Source organism: Zootoca vivipara, chromosome 3 (genome assembly GCF_963506605.1).
Source record: "Zootoca vivipara chromosome 3, rZooViv1.1, whole genome shotgun sequence".
Lineage (NCBI taxonomy): Eukaryota > Metazoa > Chordata > Lepidosauria > Squamata > Lacertidae > Zootoca > Zootoca vivipara.
In genome coordinates, this window is record NC_083278.1 from 104,091,193 (window position 1) to 104,119,032 (window position 27,840).

Below are 27,840 nucleotides of genomic sequence, written 5' to 3' on the forward strand. Positions count from 1 at the left end.
TCTTAACCACTGGCCAGGTTTCCTCTTAACTCGGGTTTCCTTACTTCCAAATCCAGGAAAACGAGGCTTCCTCCTTTTTTCCCCAGAAGGTGGCAACAGCAGCACATGGAAGCGAGTCAGGCTACTGGAGGGGAAAAACCACATACACACAAAATTACTCCTGTCAGCTGTTTCTGTGCAGCTCTGAAGGGAAATGTGCCCAGTCACCCATCACAATCAGACCCATCACATCTCTCTTAAAACTCTGTAAAGGCCTTTCAAGCTTGATAATGTGCACAGGCATCCATGGACTGTTACTTCATCAACTGTCTTGACATCAAACAATGCATTTTTTTTTTTAACCTACTGAGCTCTGGCAGAATTTCCTCTCTCTCTCTCTCATTCTGGAGTAGGCAAAAGCAGCTAAAATGCCCCACTGCAAAGCAATATCGATTTTGCAACTTGTACCGATATATATTCTCATTCACATATATTATATGAAGAATACAAAGTCGGTGTACAGTAAAATATCCGCTTTGGGAGTTGCTGGTTGTAAAAAGGAGGGAGTGTGCTCTCGCACTCGGGTCCTGCTTGTGAGCTTCCCATGGGCACTGTGAGAACAGGAAGCTGGATTCTTATGTTCTTATGACAGCTCCCTATGTAAGTATAAGCTATGGTTGTTGGTTTTTTTTAAAAAAAAGGGGGGGTGAGGATAAGATGTGCATTGCTACGGTCTGCTGAAGGAAAATCAAACTGTCTCCTTTCTATGTGGCTTTCATTTGGTACCTAGCTCAGCTGTTATCACGAGACTCTTGATCTCAGGGTTGTGGGTTCGAGACCCATGTTGGGCCACAGATTCCTGCATTGCAGGGGGTTGGACTAGAGGACCCTCGCGATCCCTTCCAACTCTACAATTCAATGAATTCTAAGTATGGTGCTATGTGGTGTAACCACCTTAGTCGAGCTATGAAAAGGGAGGTGGGTGAGGAGAAGACAGACAGACACACACATCAATGCAAACTTAATCATGCCACAACTGCTCAGCCTGCCAACCAAAAAAGGAAAGAAACAGTAATTATTTCATTTCTTCTTTGACAGGAGAGCCACACACCAGGAAGGCAATGCAGACCATATGCTATTTGGCACTGTGGTTCACAGATCCTGGACAGAATGACTCCTAGAGCCAACAGCAAATGGTGACTCTTTTCTTCTTCCTCTTAACAGGCACCATGGTTTAAACTCAGCAAATACAGCCTGAGGGTTCTTTAACGTCTCACGGTGTCTAGATCAGAGGCAGAAGGACGGATAGCTCAGTCAGTAAAGCATGAGACTCTTGACCCCAGGGTCGTGGGTCCGAGCCCCATGTTGGGTGAAAGATTCCTGCATTGCAGGGGGGTTGGACTAAATGACCCTCGTGACCCCTTCCAACTCTACGATTCTATGATATGGGCTCCAGCATGGCTGTCCTGCTTTGGACAAAAACAGCTGGAGATCCAAGTTGAGAAACACTGGCGAAAGGTTTAATTTACCAGCACTGCAGAAATATGAAGGGAGAAACAAGGTTTGTAAAAGGACAGCAAAAGGTTACTTTAAGGTTACTGCTTAAACTATTTTATTCCATCTTCTGGAGAACATGGGGAGAAATCTATATTTAATTAGGGGAAGCAGGCAGGCATGATTATGAAAATGCAGGTTACAGCTTTCGTTGACACTAATAAGCAGGTTAAGTGCTGCTTCGTGTTATTGCCATCAATAAACTTTGGCATGTTCAGTCTCCCATTTCAAACAATGGAAAAGAGAAATGTAGGGATCTGAATATAAGGTTCTATTATCAACTAATCAGAGTCTCTGGAGTTTCAACCAGCAATGTTTAGGTCTTTTAGGAGCCAGAGGAACCAACAGGGTTGCAACATCAGCACCTGTGATTGGTCGGCAGAATGCTTTCTTTGGATTGGGCATGCCTGGTACAACTACTGAGCATTCAGCCGACAAATCAGCACCTTCTGCACTTCAGGCTCAGCCCAAATTCTTGATTTAGCTGTGGCTCATGTAAAAAACACTAGACCACTCTCCTCTCTTCTCTCTTCTCTTTTCTCTCTCTCAGCTGTTTGGAGCCGACAGTGCACCCCTTTGAAGTTGTCCATCTGCAGGCACAGTTTGGCATCAAAGCATACCCCAAAATTGATTCCCACCTCCCACCCCCATGCAGACAGCCTGCAGAGGAAAAAATCTCCATTTGGAGGTTCAGCTTGAATTCATTTTTAGCATTATTCCCATTTCTCCCGTAACATGCTCTTCAGATGTTCCCACCAGCAGTAAGCCTTCAAGATTTGGCAAAAATCAAAGAAAACACACCCAACATACCAGACCCTCTGCACAAATGGAAGTTTCATTAGAGAGAAGACCCAAAATCTCAAAACATGGCCAAGGGAGTGAACGCTTAGCTCCTCAGATAGGGGTTTTCAGGACCCATCCTATTACCATGACTATAATTCGTTTGAAGTGTTGTGGCCTGCCCTGGGACCTGGAGGCGAAAGTGGGCAACTACAGCATACGGATATAAAAAGAGCCCTGCTGGATTAGGCCAAAGGCCCATCTAGTCCAGCATCCTGTTCTCACAGTGACCTTTGCAGAGCCCCAAAACGGGACCCGAGTGTAACAGCATCCTCTCCATTTAGGATTCCCAGCAAGTGGCATTCAGGGACATACAGGCATCCACCCAATTACACGTGTTCAACTCACACGCAACTGCACACGTGCGCAGGGCTTGCTCTTGGGATGGCGCAGGCAGCGCGGGAGCTGGCGATGGCCATCATCACCCGAGGGCCCAAGCTTGTCTCTGCTGCTATCACTTTTTCAAAGCCTCACCTGGCCACTTTTTGGTACTGGCTCCCTCAACTCCTGCTGAAATTCCTAAGGCTACTGATGGCATGAAACGATTGTTGAAGAGCACACAGTCCGACCGCATCAAACAGCTCGCTGTCAAGGAAGCTCTAAGGAATGGCTTGGTGGCTGCTGAAGTGCTGGTGTGGCGAAATCATAGGCAAATGTGGCCTGGTTGGCTATGATGTTTGGAAGTTTTTTGTTTAGTCCTAACCCAGGTGGCGCTGTGATTAAACCACTGAGCCTAGGGCTTGCTGATCAGAAGGTCGGCGGTTCGAATCCCTGTGACGGGGTGAGCTCCCGTTGCTTGGTCCCAGCTCCTGCCAACCTAGCAGTTCGAAAGCACCCAAAAAAGTGCAAGTAGATAAATAGGAACCGCTTCAGCGGGAAGGTAAACGGCGTTTCCATGTGCTGCTCTGGTTTGCCAGAAGCGGCTTTGTCATGCTGGCCACATGACCTGGAAGCTATACGCCGGCTCCCTCGGCCAATAATGCGAGATGAGCGCGCAACCCCAGAATCGGTCACGACTGGACCTAATGGTCAGGGTCCCTTTATCTTTACCTACAAATACCATTCAGATTGGGGCAGAATCAGATGATGGCGACGTGAATGCTGACAAGGATCCCTAAAATACTCCTTCTCTTCCTCCTCCTGTGGGGGTGGGGGTGGTAGGGTGGGCACCAGAGGTAAAACATAACCATTGTGGCTAGCGGTCACCAAATGCTTTTGTAGAACAGCAGATAAGCCCAGCTACCAAGGAAATGCCAGCTTCAAAATTTGCCATTGCTAAGAGGACAGTTGCTTAACTGCTCAACACACCACCGGGTCCTTAGGATACTCTCCTTTCATTTGCCTTTGAGCAAAATCCCAAGGGACTTCTTTGTGCTTTAATTCCACACACTGGCTCACTTACTATTCATTAAGGTTTGCTTGTCTTGCTCAGCTGCTGTTTAAATTGCTAGCTCCGCAATTTCGCAAGCCACTATCAAGCGCTACTTTTATGTCACGGGCACAAGGGTGGGCAAGGACGTTTCTGGCCGAATTGTATTTTAGGGGCTCGAGGGCGAAGCCACACGCACTGGGCCGCAAATGAGAAAAGTCTGACGGTACAAATTAAGAGATGAGTTCGTGCCGCTGTTTAAAACGGAACAAGATGCCAGCAATGGCAAGCAACCCTGAATGCAAATATTAATATCTTCTTGCACGAGCTAGACGTGCTAATCAGTGTTTACAGAAGGATAGCATTAGGATTCATTGTTCATAAAACACTAGTAATGCTGCTTTGGCATCTTTGTTCACAAAGGGGCTTCTTCTACGGTATAATTAATTTTCAGGGAAACACTGATTAGCGTAGGCCAAAATTCAAGCACTCTGGTGTGCTCCCCTTCCCTTGCTAACAGAAAGGGAAGCAAGCAAGTTGAGAGGGGAGCCTCCTCCCCAACCCAGATAATTGTGTACAAACTCCTACCACCTTATCATATGCATTATCCAAGACCTAGAGCACAGAGCACACATTTACTGCAGAAGTTTGGGTTACTGTGAAGGATTCTTAATTACCTGCTGCAGCCTATGGCGAATGTCTCGCTCCCAAGGCACTTGAAACATAATGCTTTGCCTGCCAATAGCATAGGAACCCAAGGACAATCACATGCCCCCTGCCATTCTTAAAAGCCCTGCTGCACCGATTTAATTCTAACAAAATTGCCATTGGGGCAGCTCTCTTTATTACTTAATATAAACTAGCAGTCGCCTGCTTGGTGTGAAATTTTAAACTTAAATCTTGAAGCCGAGCTGCCCGTGAGGGTGGAGGAAGGAGCCTCATAGGTGCACTGGAACTGCCACTTTGCAACTGGGAAGGAGTCTAAACAGAACAAGAGGCTTGCATAATTTGCCACAAGGTTTCCTGATCAGATCCATCCTCCGTGGACAGGATGCTTGCTAGAAAGGAATGTGTGCGTGTTGCTCCATACAAGCTTCTGCTTAGAACATGCCTACATGTGTCATTTAGCTACCAAGCTAGGCTAATGGTGCTGCTACAGCTCGGGACCAAAATACTTAAAAACCTGCCTCACTTATTATATTCCCATCCAACAGCTGTGCTCTGCAGGAGAGGACCTCCTGGAGATACTACCACATCATTCCTTTATGATGTAGGAATTGGGTCTTTAGTGTGACAGCACCGATTCTTAAGTCCTCCTTCCCGTTTACACATCAGAGAGGCCTCCTGAAGTCCTTCCTTTTCCAACAAGCCTCTTAAGTGGATATTTTTTTTAAAAAAAATCTCATTCTCTGCCTGCATTGAATTTGAAACTGCTTTCATATATGCAATGGCTTTAACTGGTTGTTGTTTTTTTACACAGGCAACAGGTTTTTTTAATGTAAGAAGTGGCTTTCTTTAGGATTTTATTGCACCGTGAAATCGCTTCGAAGTACTTCACAGGAAGCAATTCATAAACGAAATAAACAACCACGACAAATATAATATATGCACAGACTAGTTTCAGAGCTGCTTAACTGCCATGGCTCCCCACCAATGTGCCCTGGGGAATGTAGCTCCACGAAGGGGCCATGCATCTCCAACACAAAGTCCTCCTTCTCCTCACTCTACGATTCACAGGGAACTGCCTTATACAGAGTCAGACAGTGGTCAACCTAGGTCAGGACTGTCTAAGCTTACTGGCAGCAACTCTGCAGAATTTCAGATCAGGGTCTCTCCTAGCTCTGCTGTCAGGGACTGGCTGGACGCTGAGGAATGATACCTGGAAAGGAGTGGGCACTGGGAGAAGCAGGGTTGGAGACCGACATGGGAGAAGGGATCTGTAATCTGGGGGAGCCTGTAACAGCCAGGAGACGAGAGTCAGAGGCAGGAGAAACTGCAGAACTGGAGAGCAAGTGCAGGAGGAGGGAGAGGTTAGGCTGGTGTGAAATGAAGGGCTTCCACACCTCCTCCTGCTGCCACCACCCCTCCTGTTACACTGCCTCCCAGGCCCTCCTTCTTCTTCACCTTTGGCGATCACTCCTAGCCGAGTAAGATTGTCTTTCATAAACACGGTTGTAAGCGACTCTGGAGGCCAATTCTGGATCTACACCGTCCTTCCACAGTGGAGACATAGATTTTCCGGCAGAAGTAGATCACGGTGAGCGTTTGCCAAATGTGTCTTCCTCTTAGCTCATTTCTCCTTTTCGCCCCAAGTCCCTGCCTCTTCGAAGTCCATGGCACCTTTGGTAAAGGCTGTTCTCCAACTGGAACGCTCACAGGCCAGTGTTTCCCAGTTGTCGGGGTTGACCACCAGTATTTCGCTTTCCATTTTAAAGTTCGGAATAGAGCAGTTGCTTTGGAAGACGATAATCAGGCATCTGCACAACATGACCAGTCCAACGAAGCTGATGTCGAAGAATAATTGCTTTGACACTGCTGAACTTTGCTTTGACACTCAGCGACCGGGCCTCTCTGTTGCGGCAACTGCCTCATCAGATGCACACCTAGGAGTAGCTGAGAGACGTCGTAGGACTGATGGACATGCTTTTTCCTAACTTGTAAGTGTACTTTTGACAATAGAGTTAATTCCTCACCCTGGACATTCCTGGGATCTTCTGCATGCAAAGCAGATGCTCTATCCCTGCCAGGCAGTATAGACAATACTGACTTAGACGGACCAATTGCCTAAACTCACTACAAACCTCCTGTGTTGCTCCTCTCTAATCAGAAAAGGATGCTCAGATACTTATTTATTGTATGCTGGCAGCAATGGATCTGACGCCACTCTAGATATAGGACTGGATTTCTTTCTGCGATTAAAACATAAAAAGAATGGCACATACAGTTGACTAGATCCCTGTATTACTGTACGCCTGCTGTTTTGTACTTGGGAACCTGTCACTTTCCATTACTCACCCTCCTTTATTACTTGGAGAGAAGCACGCAGTAATCTTAAAAACCGAAGCATCTCAACCCGTGATGTCTTGTATTTATTTTTTTAAAGGATGGGGGAAAAAACCCAGCTTTACAGTTGCAATAAAAATATGATTCTCTACAGGTATATAAAACAAAAAAAGGGAGGTTTCACTGCCCATCAGAGTCAATTAGGTCTCAAAGTACTTCATAACGACTAAGTCAGCGCAGATCCGCAATAAAAGATCTGTGGCCCTGAGCAGCTTGCACAACCCAGCCCTTCTCTTTTGGAAGCGTCTTGCTATTCTAAAACCTATGGGGAGGAAAATGTAGCAGCTTGCTCAGTTGCCTGAGGGATTAAGGACTGAACATAACCCCCCCCCCCCCGGGCCGGCTTCCTCTCATCTTTCTGCTGAAGCTCCCTCCACGTCAAAAGCAGCTTCTTTGTAAGCTGCTCCCACTCTTAGGCTGAAGGAGGCATGCCAATTTCAGCGGTTTCATAGAATCGCAGAGTTGGAAGGGACCCCCCAAGGTCATCTAGCTCAACCCCCTGCAATGCAGGAATCTCAGCTAAACATCCATGAGAGATGCCCATCCAACCACTGCTTAAAAAACCTCTGAGGAAGGGGAGTCCACAACTTCCAGTCTGTTTCACCTATTTGCCTGGTCAGGAAGGGATAAATAGGCAGATAAATGAATTCAGATTTCACCAGAAATTAATAACAGGATTAATTTTTGTGAACGGATTTGTTCTTCTGCGATACACCCTCAACCAACCCCCAAAAGATGGGAATTTAATTATTTCCCTCGATTCCTTTTTGATTGACGCCTGAATTCATTTTTTGCGATACTGTATATATATTCCTGCATTTTTCTGTGGGTCGTTTCACCCACAGTGTTTTCAGAACTGATGTTTCAAGCTGTCCCTAAGGAAACATGCAAGTTTAAATGTTTTTACACAGAAAAAAGAGAGAAAAATTGCTTAGTGTGACTGACAACGCACTTCTGTGAGAAAGACGGTACTGAGGGTTTTTAGAAATAAGTTACTTTTTGAGACTGTACTCGCCCACAGTTCTACGGCGAGTAAAACTTAGTTGCAATAGCATCCCACACATTGGGCCTCAGAAATGTTACACCTGCGTAACATTAAAGTCAATGCATTGCAAGAAAGAAGATTAAGGATGTGTTGAATTGTACCCTGGACAGGAAGTTCACACACAGGACAAGGCAACATTAACTGATGTCTCTTTCTACATTCTTGATAGCCACAAGATAATGGGATGACTGATTGATGTATGGTGGTGGGGAAGAATGAGTTGATTTTCTTTTTTAAAAAAAGAAAAGGTTTTTTTTTTTAAAAAAAAGGTGAAATTTGTACTTTTTAATCTCATTTTCATTTTTAATTATTTTGCTTCCTGGTCTTTCAAGGATGCTTGGATTTAGTCCTTTACTATGGATTTTCCTTGCATTTTTTTTGCAGCTGATTTTTATGTGGCAATGTTTATTTTGATACTGATGAGGATGTTCTATTTAGTTAAGTTTCATAGAACATAGAAATTCTCTCCTTCCTGTTTTGTTATTTGCTGTTTATTTACAACCTCTGTTGTAAACTGCTTAAGAGTTTTGTTTAACTATGAGAGGTATATAAATGGCCCAATAAAAATGCGCCACCTCTGGATATTTCCAAGCGTCTCTCCATCTCACTGGTTTGAGGGAAACAGGTGTGCAATATTCTTTTGTTGTTATAAAACATAAAGCAGTATTGAAATGAAAAATAACAGCAGCAACAATAATAATAATAATGGCAACCCCCCCTCCCTTTAATGCTGCCCCCCATGCCACAGTTCTATAGGTATAATACAGGCATCCCTCAGGAAGACAGGCACATTGCAACAGGAAAAGCGAGCTCTTTTTATATACTCGCCAATGGGAGTATCTGTGTCTTTGGGCCTGCGAGTGGAGAAGGAGGCAATTTTGAACAGAAAAACAGCGGGAGAGGAAAGGGTTAAGCAGCTTCCTGTCCCTCTGCCATACTTCCACTTAAAATTACAGCCTCCCTAGGCTGCTTTTTGTTACAGAAGAGGAGAGGAAGTTGCATGCAATTGTACTTAATGCCTTCTTTGGCCATTGGGGGGGGGGGGTCCAGGCACAGGAGTCCATATTCCAGCTCCCCTGTTACAGCAGCTCCTCTCTCAACCAGAGCACTGCAGGAGCCATGGCCATGAAGGTTAAACCAAATTAAATTTCATAGAATCATAGAGTTGGAAGAGACCACAAGGCCCATCCAGTCCAACCCCCTGCCAAGCAGGAAACACCATCAAAGCATTCTTGACATATGGCTGTCGAGCCCCTGCTTAAAGACCTCCAAAGAAGGAGACTCCACCACACTTCTTGGCAGCAAATTCCACTGTCGAACAGCTCTTACTGTCAGGAAGTTCATATGCATAGGGTTTCCATATTACTGTGCTTGAAAATCACTGCTGGCTGTGAGATCCATGGTCGGGGTGAGGAGATGTGGTGGCGAGAGGGAGAGGCAATCAGTAGTGGCTGGTGCGGTGGGGCAGAGCCACAGAGGTGTTGCCATGATGCCAACATCGCTACAGTTGAGTGGGTGGTGCTGGGGCCCGGTGGCAGCAAGGCTGGAGCTGTGCAAGCTGCATCTGTGAAACCAAACTGTGGAGCATCTCCCTGCCCCAGCGGAGCTGTACCCCTGTACCCCCCACTGTTTAAGGTAGGGGTCAGCAAACTTTTTCAGGAGGGGGTTGGTCCACTGTCCCTCAGACCTTGTGGGGGGCTGGACCACCCTTTCCTGAAAGCACCCCCCTCCTGAAAGCACCCCCCCTGCCACCACTCACGCTTCAGCCGCCAACGCCACCTTGTCTTTGGCAGTGTTGTTGTCATCCTCTGCCTTGGCCAGGGGTCTGCGGGGCGCAGAGCCCACGCCGCTGGCCTGGGCGGCGGAGACAGCCTCCCCGCCGTTGCCGCTTCCTCCCGCTCGGCTCTTGGCTATATGCAGCCACCTCAGCGGGAAGGAAAGGGCATTGCCCAGAGGCGTCCGCGGCTTCGGATTGGCTGCAGGAGCTTCCTGCAGCCAATCCGAAGCTGCGCCAGTGTCACGGAAGTCAGCACGCCCCTGCACCACGCCAGTTTAGCGAGGGGACTGACTGACTGGGCAGCAGGGTCCCCAAGGTTCGCAGGCCAGATTAATGAGCCCGGAGGGCCGCATCCGCCCCCCCCCCCGTCCTTAGTTTGCCGACCCCCGGTTTAAGTCAACATGCTACTGAGTACCAGCTCAGTACTGAGTACCACAGAGCCGAGGGCTTGCCGATCAGGTGGTTGGCGGTTCGAATCCCCGCGCCGGGGTGAGCTCCTGTTGCTCGGTCCCAGCTCCTGCCAACCTAGCAGTTCGAAAGCACGTCAAAGTGCAAGTAGATAAATAGGTACCGCTACAGCGAGAAGGTAAACGGCATTTCCGTGTGCTGCTCTGGTTCGCCAGAAGCGGCTTTGTCATGCTGCCCACATGACCCAGAAGCTGTACGCCAGCTCCCTCAGCCAATAACGCGAGATGAGCACCGCAACCCCAGAGTCGGTCATGGCTGGACCTAATGGTCAGGGGTCCCTTTACCTTTACCAGCTGCTGAAAACTGCAGGAGGGGGAGAGTGCTGCTGCACTCTGGTCCTGTCTTCATGCTTCTTACAGGTTGGCCACAAAGAGAACAGAATGCTGGGCTAGACAGACCCCTGGCCTGATCCAGTAGCTCTTCTTATGTGAGTCTTCACCCCATGCCAGCCTACCTACTGCTGGCAATCAGTTCTACTCACTCAACCAGCTCTAACAAGAACCAAGTGCAGCACATTGTGTTGTAGTTACAGAACTGAAAGTGCAATTAAGGTGCCAGGCCTCCTTTAGCACCCAGCATTTCACTTATTGCAATTCCTCCATCTGCCCACCCTAGAAATAATTGAAATTCTGCCAGAGGATACTGATGCTGCTTTGAAATTCAAATTTCAGCCCACGTGGAATTGCGATCCGAGTTGTTGCTAGGTGCCTTTGGTTTCTTCCCAGTAACAATAAGCGAAAACGGGCACACTATTGAAAACGCTCTAACCCTGGGTTCAACAATCTGCTGACCTCAGTACAAAAGTTAATTGCGTATGGGATGCAATTTCAAGCTGCTCTTGAAAGAGAGATCGCAACGCACATTCCGAAGAGGCGATGGAAAAGAAAGCAGGTTCAGAAAGGCTGCAAAATGTTTTATGAAATCTGAAATGCAGCCTCTGAGTATCTTCACTAATACTAAGCTATGAGCTAGTGGCAATAGGAACAGTTCACACAGTGTATTTTCTTTTCTTTTTTAGGAGTAGACCTATGATGTACACGTTTGCAAACAAGTACATCATACAGGAGCTGTGACCAACTGCAAATCCCCATAGATTACACATGCAAATTGAATCCTGGCTCTGGGCAAAAGAACGATGAGATGGCACACAAAAAGCAATGTTTCGGCATTCGAACAGGGGCAAGTGGTCACTCATTGAAAGTTTTTTTTAAAGCATTACACCGGCATTTCTGAAAGTGAAAGGTGGGTCCGTCAGGGAGATATGACACACCAGGCAAGGGAAGTGAAAATAAAAACCTCTGAATGCATAGTTTGTAAAAAGTCTATATATAAACAATCTCATATTTTTTCAAAGGAGGGTGTGAAGGCGGGTCGGTGATGGGCCTAAGAGAGGGGGCATGGCTGACAAAGAGATGTGCTTTGAAGAGAGTCCGCAGAGCCAGGCAGAGAGGCTTGCAGGGCTGTATTTGGTTATTGGGCCTGAATTCCTAGTCCCTGGATGACATGAATGCACCAGGTAGAAGGAATCCCTAGCTAATACACCTATGCAAACAAGGCAACGGTAAGGTGGGATGGATTCCAACCTACTTATTGCTTTTCCAAGAGCAGAGAGTCAAAAGCTGTTCTGTTCATGGCTTCGTTACCGGGGTGAAAGAACGCAAATTAGAAAAGACATTTGGAGAACCCCCCCCCCCTCTCTCAAGCTTGGAACAGATGACTCTTGGGTCCCTTCCAACCCCATAATTCTCTAATTCTAGTGGCTAACCTAATGGTTGACTTTGCAGCTACGCAGCCTTTGAACTCTATCCAAGAGTCCTTTGAACTGGGCGTTGTAGCAAGAGCCAAAGGAATAGCACACTTTACTCCGCAGCTGCAATAACGCTACTTCAGAATTCCCCAGCTCCCATTACTAGTGAGTTATAGTCAAAGGATGATAAGACTAGAAGCATTTTGTGTTTAAGGTGCGAATCCCTGCAGATGTTTTGCAGCGCTTACCTCAATCACCCTGGAGTCGAAATCTTCGTATGTTTCTGTCGGTAAAGAAAATGCAAGTCAACTCACATACACATAAATGTATCATCTCCATATATATAACTGCATAAAAATGTTACCTCGCCTAGGTCTGATTCAAGCACAATCAACTCATGCAGAGTTCCCAGGGAAGAGGGACTGATGATTAAACCACTCTGAGTAGTATAGCTCTGTATAGCTCTCCTATCAACTCTCAGCACCCATAACAAACTACAGTTCCCAGGAATCTTTGGGGGAAGCCGTGACTGTTGAAGTGGCGCAATGGTGCTTAAAAGGGAATAGAGCAGATGTGGCCCAAATTTCAACTCCGCTTGTGCATTTGTGGCAAAGGGAAGAAGAATGGGCGAGACAAGGAGGGCTGTTTTATGAACGTGGTAAGTCCCAATGTTATTGTGCTCCTCCTGCTGCTTTCCCACTGCTATAAGCTCTGCAAAGTGTTAAAACTAGCATGCCACGTTAGGAAGTGAACAGATTGCGTACAGACAATGACATTTTTCGGCTAAATTTAGAGCTGCCTCCTTGCACGTGCTATTGGCCAAAGGGATACCGTATAAGCTGGCTGAGCAGTCAGGCGTAGATCGCAGAGTGTTTTAAGGTCTAACAGGAGCAGCCAGGCTAATAAACGGCTCACATGTACCGTGCCGACACCACAGTAGGGTATTGCTCTAGAAATGAGCACGCTGAATGACCAGCTATCAAACAGTTTGCAATGATTCAAATCAAACAAATAAACAGGCTCAGGTCTTATCCAACACATGCTGCTTGCACAGCGACAGAGGGAAGTTGTTTTTTGCGGTGGGTGGGATGGGGAGACGCACAACCACCCCAGGCGCTTCAAATCAAGTCATGTCTCAGAGTTAACAGCCACCTTGCTCTGCATTTCAATTGAAAAGGCTGCCAGGGTGGGAGAGCCTGTAATCAGTCAGATGCAATCACAGCAACATCTCTGAAGCGTTAAGGGAACAGCGCTGAGCCAAAGTACTTTAAACAGGCCAGGCTTCTAAATGCTGGCCACACGGCACCCATTCCCCCCCAGTTCTGCCCGCTGCAGGTGTTGAGGACTTGCTCCAGGAAACTGATGGGACTGCAGTGGATGTGCTGGAAATGAGGACGGCATTCTGCAAGGCACGTCCGGCATAGCTGCCAACTCCCACTGGCAGGCGGGCGGGCAGAGCGTGGGCAAGCAGCATGTCACATCAGACACATCGCTCTGAAACGCCAGAAACCTCTCTGAACCCAAAGCGCCATAGCTCAGCGGCAGAGCGCATGGTTTGCATGCAGAAGCCCCTGAGTGCCATCCTCAGCACCTCCGGCTCAAGAAGATAAATTGTCTGTCGGAGACCCTGGGAAGTCACTGCCAGCCAGAGAAGTACTTCTGAGTTAAACAGATCGACTGCCCGAGTCACTGTGTACAGCCTTCTATGGCTCTTTAGGTTGATCAAGGAAGGACCACAGCTCAGTGGAAGAGCATCTGTTTTGCATGCACAAGGTCTCGGGTTCAATCCTTGGCATCTCCAGGCAGGACTGGGGATAGCTCCTGCCTGAAACCCTGGAAAGCTGCTGCCAGTTAGTGTGTGCAGTATTAAGCTAGATGGACCAAATATATGGCAGCTTCCTAGGTTCTTGGTGTTGTTTTATCTGTATATTTTTCAATTGTCCATTGCAAACCGCGTTGAGCAGTCAGGCAGGTTGCCCACATTTTTTTTTAAAGATACAGTACTCATAAGTTCAGATGACAATCATGGGAAAAAGGAAGTACCCCTTCTTTGAATTCTGTGATTTTTACATATCGGGACATAATAACAGCGACCTGTTCCTTAGCAGGCCTTAAAATTAGGTAAATGCAACCTCGGACGAACAACAACACATGACACATGACACTGTATAGTGTTTTATTTAACAGAAGAGAGTCTTGAGGGCTGGACAGAGATGCCTAGAGGGCCATACATAACCCCCTAAACCCGAGGTTCCCCACCCCTGATCAAACTGTAGCTTATAGAAACCTTTTCTTAAGGGAGTTATTAGCAACCCCAATACTGCCTTAAGAAAAGCAGATGTTCTACCACTGAGCTACACAGACATGCACGGAATGAGTTTTATGAAATAAATTAAACAACTAGAATGCACCTAGTTATCTCACCTCCAGTAGGACTTGGATCCGGGGGTCCTAGGCTGATACCTCCCCAAGATCTTCCAGTCCATCCTCTCTCCCTCTTCACCTTTATCTTTCTTTTCCTCTCCAACTCTTCCCGCAGACGGAGCCTTTCTGCTTGCAGCTTCTTCTGCTCCTCTTCATCCCGCTGATCAATGGCCTGGACCGCTCCTTGTTTCAGTATCGGAGTGTTGAGGCCAGGCCAGAGGAAACCTGAGCGTCCTAAGGCAGTCGGAGAGCACAAGAACGACTTAGGGTACTTCCTAGATCACAGCCGTAACTGTGAAATGAGCTGAAGCTGTACAACAAGCACTATCCAGTGTTAAGATTCAACTGCTTTTTAGGATGAGTGGGGTGCATAGCTGCCAAGTTATCCCCTTTTTAAAGGGATTTTCCCTTATGCTGAATAGGCTTCCTCGCGAGAAAAGGGAAAACTTGGCAGCTATGGTGGGGTGGGGTGGGGAGATAAACTACAATTAAGGAAAACAGCATGCACGAAGTATATTGATAATAAATACATTTTATTTCTCTGTTTGCAGATATATAACCTGCTTTAGCTGACAAAGCAGTGTGCACTGAGATAAAATACAGAAGAGGATGAATTCAGGGAACGAAATGCAATAAGCAATATTTATTTAGCCAACTTGGGTGTGGGTGTGTCCCATTTTAGGACTGGGGGACAGGATGTATTACAAAACAAATAAAATGCAGTATGCCCAGGTCTCGCTTTACTAACATCCGCTATGTGAAAAAATCACTTATACGAACATGCGGAATTAGTACCCAAACCTCGCTGTGCACACTGCAGAATCAAATATTCACACAGAGAGCATTTTTTAATTTCTTGTTTACACACCTCCTAGACTTAGCATTCTGTGGCTAACTATGTTCTCCCGGAGCTGGTTGTTTGTGTGTGTGTGTTTGTGTGTGCCCTCAACAGGGTTTCAAATTATTTATATGTATTACTTCTGCAAAACTTGGGGTCCCCCCAAGCATGCAGATACCTCTCTTTCGCATCTCAGCAGCCCTGGTTTGGTGTTGAGTGCTGATGGGAGTGGAACCAGAGTTCACTCTTGGAGGGACCCGATAAGAATAAAGAGGTTTCTGTCCTCTTGCTTATGTTGTGGATTTACCTTCACCAATGATCTGGCCTCTATTGAGATCCTTCTTCACCCTCTTCTTGGTCCTCTTCCCTCTTCCTTTCCTTCCACTGGCACCGCTCTCTGCCAAAACGCCTTTCCAGAGCTGATCAGCTGTCACTGAAACAGATATCGGACACAACTCATCCTAATTCTTAACAGCAGCAATTCAAGGGTGGGGTGGGGAAAACTCAGGTGTCATTTAATCTAAGGGATAAAAAACGAGGTCACGGGCATCTTGGGTCTGTAGCCTGACCTATTAAGGCTCTGGATGCATAATGATAAAGCTCACATCATCTTCACAACAATCTTTCATCATCATCATCATCATCATCATCATGGCTTGCTAAATATGAATGCCTACCAAATCATGAGTGTGTGTCCGGAAACATGGCTACGAAGATGGGCTGCAGTTGAGCAGACAAGTGGCTACCAACTTCAATACCCACTCATGGGAATGTAGGAATCTGCCTCATATGGAGACCATTGGTCCATATAGCTCAATGCTGTCTACCCTGACTGGAAGTGTCTCTCCAGGATTTCAGAAGTAGGGCGATCACAGCCCTACCTGGGGATGCTGAGGAGCTTCTGAATGCAGAGCAGATGCTCTGCTGAATTTCCCTCCTAACTGGCTTTACCCTCAAGGTTAAGATTACTATAATGAGGGGGCAGGTCCAGAAAGCCCAGGCCAGGTCCAGACAGGTCTTTCTCCATATGATTGCAGAGACATATGCAGACTGAGAATGACTGCACTGACGGTAGCCTGTGTCAAAAATTGCTTGCAAATTGGTCCACAGATTTCTTCCATCTACTCTTTGCTCAGCTTCCTTTTCGAGTAACACTTCCTTCTCAGACCCCAACCCAGACAGGGACTCTTATTTTCCTCTCACCTCCCCTGGCATCCTGTATCCTGTATTTAACTTATTTTCCTCCCTTCCCATCAGCCATGTGAATCATCACTTCTGAAAAGGGAGCAGCCATGCTCCCTCCCCAACCCAGCTTCCTCTCCATCTTCCACAGTCAAGGCAGAAAGGAAGGGAAACAGAAGGGAATCAATTCACAGCTTGTGGCGACAATGCCGCTAAGTGCTCCTTCCAGTCTCCTGCAACACCTCACACCGTGCCAGTGCCCAGCCAGCGTCAAAGGACATTGATCACTTCGTGTGATTTCCCCTAAATCCCCAGCTCTGAGCTCTTAACTAGCCACAGGGACACAGAAGAGGGCCTTCAAATGTTCGCCATGGAAACCAAAGCGTGCACGAGGCATTCGGCTCCTTACGGTTAACTATCACAAAGCAAAAAGGGCAGATTGTGACAAGAGACTGATAACACGTTGTGATGGCTGGATACTACCTCCAGGCTGGATGCTACCTCCCAAGATCGGAGGCAGCATGCCTCTGAATGACAGCTGCTGGGGAATTATAGGGAGAGAGTGCCCTGCCTGAGGGCTTCCCATAGGCATCCGGTTGGCCACTCTGAAAACAGGATGCTGCTTCTAGATAAGGCTTTGGTCAGATCCAGGAGGGCTTATCCAATCGATCCAAAGCATGGCCTTCTCTGCCAGCTCAGCTGGGACCATCTGTTATTTTGCCCCTCCTCTCAAAGTTCAATCACATGCAAAGGTGCCTCCTTGCACTTATTTTCCCTTCACACTTGTGTACTGGGTGTAATAAATGTTATCTTAAACCAGGTGTGGGGAAACTTTGCCCCACTATAGGTTGCTGCAGTACAACCCCTATCACCCCTGGCTATTGGCTATGCTTGCTGGGGATGATGGGAGCTGTAGTTCCAGTGGTGTAGCGTGGGCTTCTGGTGCCCGGAATGGGGAAAGTGTTATGCCCCCCCGTAGTGGACTGGGCAGCTGGGGTGGAGCTGCGGGCCAGAGGATGGGGTGTGCGGAGCTGGCAAGGCACATGGCTGCTGGCGCTGCTGTTGACAGTGGCTGTGTGCTTTTTTCTTCCTTCTGGCTTGGGCAGCCCAGAGGACAGAGAGCATGGCCATTGCGCCCCTCCAGAATTTTGCTCCTGGGGACATTGCCGCTCTGCCCCCCCCCCCAATGCTACGCCACTATGCAGTTCAGCAACATCTGGAGGGCCAGTAGTTCCCAACCCTTGTCTTAAAATACGAACCACGCTGAATACAAATAATAAGCAAATAAATAAAGAGTTGGGATCAACTTACTGTTTTTATATATATCAGGGGTGGCCAACTCCCAAGAGACTGTGATCTACTCACAGAGTTATAAACTGGCAGTGATCTACTCCCTTTCCCCCTTTTTTGAGGTTCAGGTCAAAGTTGTTGAACTTCTTTGGGGAGAACCAGTGATCTACCAAACTGCGGGAGGCAGTGCAAGACAGGAGTGCCTGGCGTGCTATGGTCCATGGGGTCACGAAGAGTCGGACACGACTAAATGACTAAACAACAACAAGTGATCTACCAGACGTCCAGTGATCTACCAGTAGATCATGATCTACCTGTTGGGCGTGCCTGACTGGGCTTTTGGCTTGATCCAACAGTACTTTTCTTGATGGTATCAAAAGCTGAGGAAAGGTCAAAGAAAACCACTCCTCCGTCCGTCTCCTAAGGGCTTTAACAAGCACAACTGAGGCAGCTTTGGTACCTGTCAGGGGACCTTCCTACAGGGAACCTCCCCCCCTCCCCCCGCTGACCAGCACTTCCCCCAGTGAGAGCAGCAGCAGCAGGTCAGGTGAGGGGAATCAGGAAGTTAGCAGGACGGAGGGGTCAGGACTCAGCGATGTTGGAGAGCCCTTGCGCCGCCTGGACCAAGAGGTGGAGTGGAACAGGCAGCCCCTTCCGGCGCCCAAATCAAGGCGCGCCACTAAACGTAAGGTCGGGAAGAGGTGTTTCGGGGTGCCCAAACTCTTATGCTGGTCCTGCAGCCGGAAACGTCCTCTCCCGGATTCTGCGAGTGACTGAGAGGTCATGTTTTCCGCTATCTCTGCACTGTAAATACTATGCACAATAAAACTCTTAAAGACAGAGCGGACTTGGGCGTCTTTACTCAAGAGTAGCCACAACAACAACAGCCTTACAGCACCCTATCCAGGCATGAAGCCAGACTGAAAAGGGCCCAGGTAAATTATATAAATGTGCCTGCAGTTGGATCACCACTGCCCACTTCAACGCCTTGCCTAAAAGGGGGATATTGGTGACTGGGTGATAGTTGCTCAGCACTTGTGGGCCCACACAAGTCTTCTTCTTATACCACCTACACATTCTCAGATTGCTACAAATCAAACTGATCCGCAATAACCTGACGAGATGGGGCTTTGGATGTTTCCTCAAGACTCACTCTGGCATCCAATTCTGCGTGAATCTGAGCAATTTCATCTCTGGCTACACATGTTAGGCCTCTGATGCACTAAGACAGTCTCATGGTTTCCATGGAGGACACGAAGTCCCGAGCGAGCACATCAGGATGTGTGCAGCTTAAGTATGTGTTCAACTCCCTCCTACTGAAATCAAGTTGGTACCCAGTTACATAGGCTCAGCTTCAAGGGTTTCAATGGGCAGGTTAAATGGATACAGGACGGTGGCCTGAGAGGGGAGAAAAGCTACGCAAATGTTGTTTCTGGTTATAAGCCGCAGCACCTGTCGTTTACAAGACTTACATTTGTTGAAGAAGCTGCTGTGCCTGCACGGCTGCACTGTCACGTCGCGGGGGCTGGAAATGTAGCAATGGGTCTGTAAAGCACATGCCAAGGTAGCATACTGATAATGGACTCCAGACCCTGGAATCAAGGCGTAGCCTGGGGAGAGAAGCAAAGAGAGGTTAACCTAACCAACAGGGATGTCACCCAGTTAAAGAAATGTTAGCTCAGGCACCCCCAAACTGCGGCCCTCCAGATGTTTTGGCCTACAACTCCCATGATCCCTAGCTAACAGGATCAGTGGTCGGGAAAGATGGGAATTGTAGCCCAAAACATCTGGAGGGTCGATGTTTGGGGATGCCTGTGTTAGCTGATAAATTAAATTAATGTAAATAAGATAATGCTTCTGAAGAAGAAAAGGAAGCACATTTTACTTGGTTTTTTTTTTTTGACAAATGCATGCACCTGCCTTCTTAGAAAAGGGGGAATGTCTCTTCTCTAAGACAATCCTGCCACTTGCCGTTTTTGCATTAAGAATGATGAATGATTTTTGAAACCCCGGCTGCCAAATTAATTGGGGACACTATTTTTAGATTTATTAACAGAAATATTAATAGGCTTTAGATCTATTAATCTAACTGATTTATTTATGCTGCATCCCCAATGTCAAATCATCCCCATAAGACAGTGGTTTTCAACCAGGGTGCCTTGAATGATGGTCAGGGGTGCCTCGAGCAACGCTGGCCTCTGTCCCTCTTTCCTTCCATCCCTCCTCCGATGCCCTCTTGCATCTCTGCCTCCCAGTTCTGCAGGCAAGGGGTGACATAGCTGGGCTCCTGAGCCCCACAGGGATGCCGCAGAAAGGATGTAGTTTGAGAAACACTGGGCTAGAGCAGGCATCCCCAAACTGCGGCCCCCTCCAGATGTTTTGGCCTACAACTCCCATGATCCCTAGATAACAGGATCAGTGGTCGGGAAAGATGGGAATTGTAGTCCAAAACATCTGGAGGGCCGAAGTTTGGGGGTGCCTGGGCTAGAGTGTTGGCCTAGGACCTTCAAGACGAGAGTTTGAATCCGCACTCAACCACAGTGCTCAATGGGTGAGCTTGCACCAGTCACTGTCTCTCAGCCTATGCTATGTTGTAAGGATAAAATGGGGAGGGGGAGGGGAGAACCGTGTATCTTGAGCTCCTTGGAGGAAAATGTGGTATACAAATGTAATAAATGAATGAATGCCTGTTGCTTGCCCTTGATGGTGCACCTTCCCATGATCCTTGTGTGTGGTTCACGCCTGAGCTTCTGGCTCACCTGGCCTAACAGCCAGCTCTCAATGGGCACTGAAACCCAATTGCCTGGTGCTTAACCCTTATTAAGACATGACGGGAGGCAAAAAGCCTTTGGTGAAAACAATTTCAACAGAATTATCATGATGGAGGGAGAGGGAGCCGATTCCAATGAGAAGTCCGATAGCAGAATCGGAGAAATGAGGCAAAGACAACAGTTTACAACAGCTGCCCAATAAAGAAATTGATTTTAGCTGGATGAGGATGGGGAAATGCACAGAAGGGCGATTAGAAGGGAAAGGAGCTACTGGATAATGAACACAAGAGTTATAAACACTGGCAGGTAACTGATTTCAGTGCTCTTTACATCACCAGGCACCACAGTAAACATCATCATTAGTCTTAACTAGGGTTGCCAACCAATTAAAAGACTTTTTGTTAATCAAGCACTTGCCTCAACACCTCTTAACCAACAGCGTTTTTGGATCCTCATAGCCTCAGTCTAGGTCAGGGGTGCCCAAACTAAGGCACGGGGGCCAGATGCGGCCCAATCGCCTTCTAAATCCGGCCCTCGGATGGTCCGGTAAAACACATCTCTGGGTTATTTGTGGGGCCTGCCTGGTGGTTTTACATGAATAGAATGTGTCCTTTTATTTAAAATGCATCTCTTGGTTATTTGTGGGGCATAGGAGTTCGTTCATTCCCCCCCCCAAAAAAAAATATATAGTCTGGCCCCCCACAAGGTCTGAGGGACAGTGGACCGGCCCCCTACTGAAAAAGTTTGCTGACCCCTAGGTGTTGTTTTGTATAGGTTTCTGCTAAGAAGTCCATGTTATGAATATTTTGGCAAGACCAGGAGTGGGGAACCTCTTTGGCTTCATGGGCCAGATCCTTATCAGGATTGCACTCACGGGTGATTAGCAGGACAGCAAAAGCAGATTTTGCAAGCCCTTATGGCTACCATGGGGTGGGGGAAGGGGGCGTTATTAGCTTTTGTTTGTTTCTCCTTGTTTTTATCATGTATTTTCTTTTCTTATATTGTATTTTTATGTTGTGACCCACCCTGAGATCTACAGATGAAGGGCAGTATACAATTAATAATAATAATGGGATAAACACCTACTGCCTGTTACACAATGTTCTGAGGGCCTCACAGCCCTTGCTACACTTGGAAGCCTTTTTTTAAAATAACAACATCGTTTTTATGTGGATACCTATCTAGATATTTGGATGATTTTTATTAATGTATATGTTTAAATTAAGATGGATGTATGAATGGTTACTGTATCTTAATATCAGCTTACTATTTCGGTTTTTTTCCTTCTCCTCCTCCCTCTTGGTCCCCCCTCCCTTTCCCACCATTATACTTTCTTTGTTGAAACATTAATTAAAAAACAAAAAACAAATAAATTAACCTATGAGACTTGTGTGTAAGCATAATACAACAACCCTATGAACTCTATTCTTAGAACACTTTGAGGGTGGCAACACCAGAAAGGGCCTTCTCGGTGGTGGCTCCCCACTTGTTGAGGGCTTTCCCTAGGGTGTTACATCTGGTGCCATCACATCCATGTTTAGGTGCCAGGCAAAAAAACCATTCTTATTCACTCAGGTCGTTGCTCCACAATTTTTTGACTTAGTGGAATAGGGTTGAACTGGATCTACTCTTTTATATATATATCTCATTGGTGAGCATTTTAGATTGTTTTTACTCTTGGCTTTCATGTTTTTATTTACTGTGTTTCTGTAAGTCACTTTGAGTTTCACCTTTCTGAAAAGAGCAACTAATAAATGAAAACAGCAACACTAATTAAAACACTTCACATAACAAGTTCAAATTTCAATAAGTTACAGTACAAGAATCACAGAATCGTAGAGTTGGAAGGGACCCTCAGGGTCTTGTAGTCCAACTTCCTGCAATACAGAAATGCTGATATGCTCCGCTCTTACTTTAAAAATAGACTTGCATTAAAGTTAGTTAGCTACAACACCAGGACAAGGCACGACTGGGTTTCGGGTGGGGGAAAATGAGGGCAAGATTCACAGCAAGTTTCAAAGACCCATTTTTGGATTAAATTTCAAAGAAGAGGACTGCTCTTTGCGGCTTCACATTAAAGCAGGAAGACTGAATGGATTGGCAAAGCTGGCATTGAAGAAAGTGATCTTCTCACTGGAGGAATCCTAGAATCCCAATGAGCTTTGGGATTCTCTGAAACACAACCGAGAACTACTGGTTTATAGCGAGTCGCTCAATATGCAGAACTAAAACGGGAGCAACAGAAATAGTTATGGCTGATGAATAACCACACAGGAAGGTGGAGGAACTCCCGCAGCTTCTGCCTGTTTATAAATTGCTCCCTTTCACCAGGACTGTGAAGAGAAAACACCTGGGCTGAAATAGCTGCAATGTTCTGGGAAAGTTAATGTATAAAGAAACCTGATTAAACTGCAAGATTGTAGCTCCAGAAACATCCAGTCCTATTAATTTTAATCTTCAGGCTACAAACTCCTTTACCTCAAGTTTTCTGTATCTTTTATCTGAACAGAATCTCAAAAGGCAAAATGTTCAATTGTGTTACAAGCAGAATTACACTGAACAAGAAGCCCCAAAGGAATGTACAGCCCGGTTAATCACAACCCTGCATAGTGCATGTTTCACCTCCTTTCAGGCACACAATTGCTCAAATGCCTTTTACAGTGGTACCTCTACTTACGAATTTAATGCGTTCCAAGCGCACATTTGTAAGTCAAAAAAAATTGTAAGTCGAATCCCATAGGAATGCATTGGGAGAAAAAATTCGTAAGTCGAAGCAACCCTATCTAAAAATTCGTAAGTAGAAAAAATCCTATCTAAACAGCATCCAAGATGGCGGACGGAGCTCCATTCGTAAGTAGAAACATTCGTAAGTAGAGGTACTACTGTACTTCAAAATATGGCAACACCTCAAATTAATGGGTGTCCTTTATTTCAGAGAATCCTAGCTCAGGGGTGCTTCAGGCTCTCAATAACAGATCTCCCTAAGTGGCATATGGACAACCCATGGAACTCATGGGGGTCCAAAGGACTCCGTCCCAGCCAATTGGCACTGGAAATAGCTGATCTGTACATTCTTCAGCTGCCCCGTGTGCTTATTGACCAGTCCAGAAGTTCCCAAACTGTAAGCTTCATTCTGGTGATCTGTGGATTTGTGATTGAAATCAGGAGATGGCATACCCATCACATTAAACATTCAAATTGGTTTTTAATTGTATTTTTATTGCGTCATTTCTTAGGTCATAGAATTATAGAACTGTAGTTGGAAGGGACTTTAAGGGTCATCTAGTCCAATCTCCTGCAATGCAGGAATCTCTGCTAAAGCATCCATGACAGATGGCCACCCATCTGCTTAAAAGCCTCTAGGGAAGGAGAGTCCACCACTTCCTGAAGGAGAATGTTCCACTGTCAAACAGCTTTTACTGCCAGAAAGTACTTCCTAGTGTTTAGTCAGAACCTCCTTTCTTGTAACTAAGTCATTGATGTGACTCCTACCCTCCAGAGCAGGAGGCAACAAGCTTGCTCCATCTTCCATGTGACAGCCCTTGAGATATTTGAAGACGAAATTAAAAGACGCCTGCTTCTTGGGAGAAAAGCAATGACAAACCTAGACAGCATCTTAAAAAGCAGAGACATCACCTTGCCGACAAAGGTCCGTATAGTTAAAGCTATGGTTTTCCCAGTAGTGATGTATGGAAGTGAGAGCTGGACCATAAAGAAGGCTGATCGCTGAAGAATTGATGCTTTTGAATTGTGGTGCTGGAGGAGACTCTTGAGAGTCCCATGGACTGCAAGAAGATCAAACCTATCCATTCTGAAGGAAATCAGCCCTGAGTGCTCACTGGAAGGACAGATCGTGAAGCTGAGGCTCCAATACTTTGGCCACCTCATGAGAAGAGAAGAATCCTTGGAAAAGACCCTGATGTTGGGAAAGATGGAGGGAACTAGGAGAAGGGGGCGACAGAGGACGAGATGGTTGGACAGTGTTCTCGAAGCTAAGAACATGAGTTTGACCAAACTGCGGGAGGCAGTGCAAGACAGGAGTGTCTGGCGTGCTGTGGTCCATGGGGTCACGAAGAGTCGGACACGACTAAACGACTAAACAACAACAACTCATATATTCTCTCAGTCTCCTCTTTTCCAGACTAAACATACCAAACTCCCTCAACCGTTCCTCATAAGGCTTAGTTTCAGACCCTCATATTACAGCTTGAATTCCACAGAATATACACAAAAGAAGCAATAAAAATACAGCTGCTGCAACAGGCAGAAAAATAATTAAGGGGTCTGCCAAGATCCTCAGCAGTGTCTGTGGAAAATAAGTCTCAGAACCACTAAGTCAGGTGACAGGGAAGGGGAGCTGTGGTGGCATCTCAATGCGGTGGAAGCTTCCACACACTGAGGTGGAGCAGGAAGAAGGGGTAGGGGAGGAAGGCTGTGCACGAGAGTGATTCAGGGTAATGGAATGCTGGAGTGGGGATTAGTCCCTGGTCCTTCCCATTGCCAGGCCTGCTCTCCATCTGAGGCCCTTAATCCACATGCTGCATGCAGCGCTTTAGGGCGATGAGGTTGCCCACTCTTGCCCCTAAGTAAAGAAAAGGTCCTAGCCTCTCCAACTGTAATTTGTTCTAACTCTTAAGAAAGTTATGTGAAGGAGCAGGGTCACTGTTGCAAACCGCATCAATATTTTAAGGGAGTGGGTAGTGTATTGTAGTAATATTTTTTATATATAAATAAAAGCCTACAATGTTAAGCAAATGTTGCTCATAAAAGCAAAGGAGGTTCTCCTACTGAAGGAATAGGCAAGCAGGTGGCCCTAGGGCAAACCCATGTGCCAGCATCACCTTCAGACTTAAGAACAGTCCTTCACTTCTACCATTTACTCAAGTGCCTTTCTAGCACAGATTTCATCGGCTACTTTAAGTGCTTCTGAGCCCCTCTCCCACTTTTGCAGCAGCTGCTGAATGGCCAAAACGCAGTATTAAATGTACTTGCACTAAGTTTTTTAAATAAATCAATGACCATGTGGAAAGGGTTCCAAATCCTGCATTATTTATGTCTCCTGTGAACAGATGCATTCAAATGGTTTTTATTCCAGTTCATGTTACAGTGGCAGCGAGGCAATATCAGGTAACACATTAAAAAGGTAAAGGGACCCCTGACCATTAGGTCCAGTCGTGACCGACTCTGGGGTTGCGCGCTCATCTCGCATTATTGGCCGAGGGAGCCGGCGTACAGCTTCCAGATCATGTGGCCAGCATGACAAAGCCGCTTCTGGCGAACCAGAGCAGCACATGGAAACGCCGTTTACCTTCCCGCTGTAGCGGTTCCTATTTATCTACTTGCATTTTGACGTGCTTTCGAACTGCTAGGTGGGCAGGAGCTGGGACCGAGCAACGGGAGCTCACCCCGTCACAGGGATTCGAACCGCCGACCTTCTGATCAGCAAGCCCTAGGCTCAGTGGTTTAACCCACAGCGCCACCTGGGTCCCTAAGTCTGATTCAAATGCAGCAAGATTCTTTTTTCTGTCACTTGTTCGCAACAGTTCAATCTTCATAATGTAAACTCAGAAGTAAATCCTACTGAGTTCAGCAGAGGTTACTCTGAGTAGGGTTAGGGTTGCAACCTTAAAAAAGAGAGACACGGCTATAGAACAAAACTTTTCCATGTAACGTATAGGAAAACCTTGCCAGTCTCAAAGTTCATTTCTTGAAAAGGGGCAATTTTATAGATCTGGAAGCAGGCAAGTTGGGGTGTATCATTCTCCAAAAATAGCTAGAATGGGTGTGGTGACATTTAAAGCAGAAATAACATAGCTTGTGAATGTTCGTAGTGTGCATTAACTCTCAAGTCAGCATATACTGTATAAGATATATAAGATTCCTGGGGCTATTGGGAGTTTCAGCTCAACAGCAGCAGTGGGTCACAGCTTTAAGTTCACAGCTGGGGGAGATCTGAACAGGAGACAGGAAGGGAACACATGCTTTGCATGCAAAACATTGTAGTTTAAACGTCCTTGGCATCTCTAAGGACGGCTGGAAAAGATCTAGGTTTAAAACTATGAAAATCCACTGCCAGCCAGCACAGCCAACTGGTTACCAATGTGATGACCTCCAGGGGTTGTTTGACTGCAAGTGAGCGTGGTTGTTGCTCAGGAATGGTGTAAGTTATAAGTCTTAACACCAAATCTACTGAACTAGATGGATCATTGGCATAATGTGTCAGCCTCCTGCAGAGAAAAACTATGTACGTTTACTGGGGTGGGGGTGGGGGGCTATGTTAAACAGAGCAGTGTTAGAAACTCAGATATATAATCTAGGCGCCAAATGGCTCCTTTGTTTATGCCCTACATTATTCCTAGCGTGCTCTGGTCCATGGGGTCACGAAGAGTCGGGCACGACTAAACGGCTAAACAACACATTCCCCCACTCCAGCAGGGGCTGGAGGCGGTTTACAGATAAATATATTGCATACGTCAGCCCTGTTGTACTCAATGGGGTTTTACTCCCAGGTACACGTGCGATCCTATCCTATCTGCACGGTCGCTCGCGAGTGAGGAACCCTCGCGACGGGGACCTGTCTGGGGTTCCGCTGCCTGGCGGAACCGAGGACCACAAGGCCCAAGGCGGCGGCGATGGGAGGTGGCAGGATCTGGCCAGAGTCAGGCGAGGGGAACGTACGAGGTACACAAACCGCCGCCTCGAAGGGCGAGAGCAGCCGGAGGCCAACAGCTTCCCCACCCCGCCGAAGAAGCAAGAATAAGTAAAAAGGGGGCTTCACCTCTCCACGCGGCTCTGATGGCTCCGGCGTTGCAGGCTCTTTGAGCCACCGCAGCTATGGCGGCCGCCATGTTGTCGAAGATCCTCCTCGGCCACCGTACTTGGTGCCCGCGCGTTTGCCCGAGATCTTAAAATCTCCAGGACGCGGCACCCATCACCGGCTCCGTTTCGCGGCGGTCAGTGAGGTATGAGGGAGGGGACGAACCTCGACTCGCCTAGCCATATTTTCAGTATGCGCTGCAAGCAGTATCGAAGACAGCCTCTCCTTCCCGGTAGAGGGGGCCTTCCCGTTAGGACCCGACGACTCTTCCCCGCTCGTTAGGTAGAGGCAGCCCAAAGGGGGTTTTCAATACACTTCCGGGAGTGATTCGGAAAGGCGCTCCCGGAATCTCCCATGTGCGGGGCTTGCGAGGGGCAGTTGCCCGCGCAAGCTAACGTGGAAAATGCCAAAGAGGTAGATGGAGCAGTGTCGTTAAGAGGCTCGTTTTCAATTGGAGTGTTTCGAAAGCAGGACCAAAGGGGGTGCAAGGGAGCCTGGACTGTTTCTCTGGCTTTTTATTTATTTGAAACATTCATAAACCTCATAATTATTCTTAAAACTCTGTGTTTTGAACTGAAAAAAACAGTAAACAACATAATTAAAACAAAAATACAACATACACAGCGTGTACTCTCACTGTGTACAAGTTGTACAAGTGACAATAAAGTATTTCAAC

General features: G+C 46.9%; 1 protein-coding gene across 1 annotated transcript in view; it reads right to left on the reverse strand.

Moving 5' to 3' along the window:
* MRPS5 (mitochondrial ribosomal protein S5) overlaps nucleotides 1-27,451 on the reverse strand; it is a 45,638-nt gene extending 18,187 nt beyond the window's left edge. Inside the window, exons 1-5 of the mRNA XM_035111084.2 lie at nucleotides 27,126-27,451; nucleotides 19,049-19,186; nucleotides 15,412-15,537; nucleotides 14,267-14,500; nucleotides 12,091-12,125 (exon numbers count right to left, since the gene is read on the reverse strand). Coding sequence (XP_034966975.2) covers nucleotides 12,091-12,125; nucleotides 14,267-14,500; nucleotides 15,412-15,537; nucleotides 19,049-19,186; nucleotides 27,126-27,195 — 603 coding nt within the window. The 5' untranslated portion in view covers nucleotides 27,196-27,451. The remainder of the gene's footprint in view (nucleotides 1-12,090; nucleotides 12,126-14,266; nucleotides 14,501-15,411; nucleotides 15,538-19,048; nucleotides 19,187-27,125) is intronic.
* Between the last annotated feature and the right edge of the window lie 389 nt (nucleotides 27,452-27,840).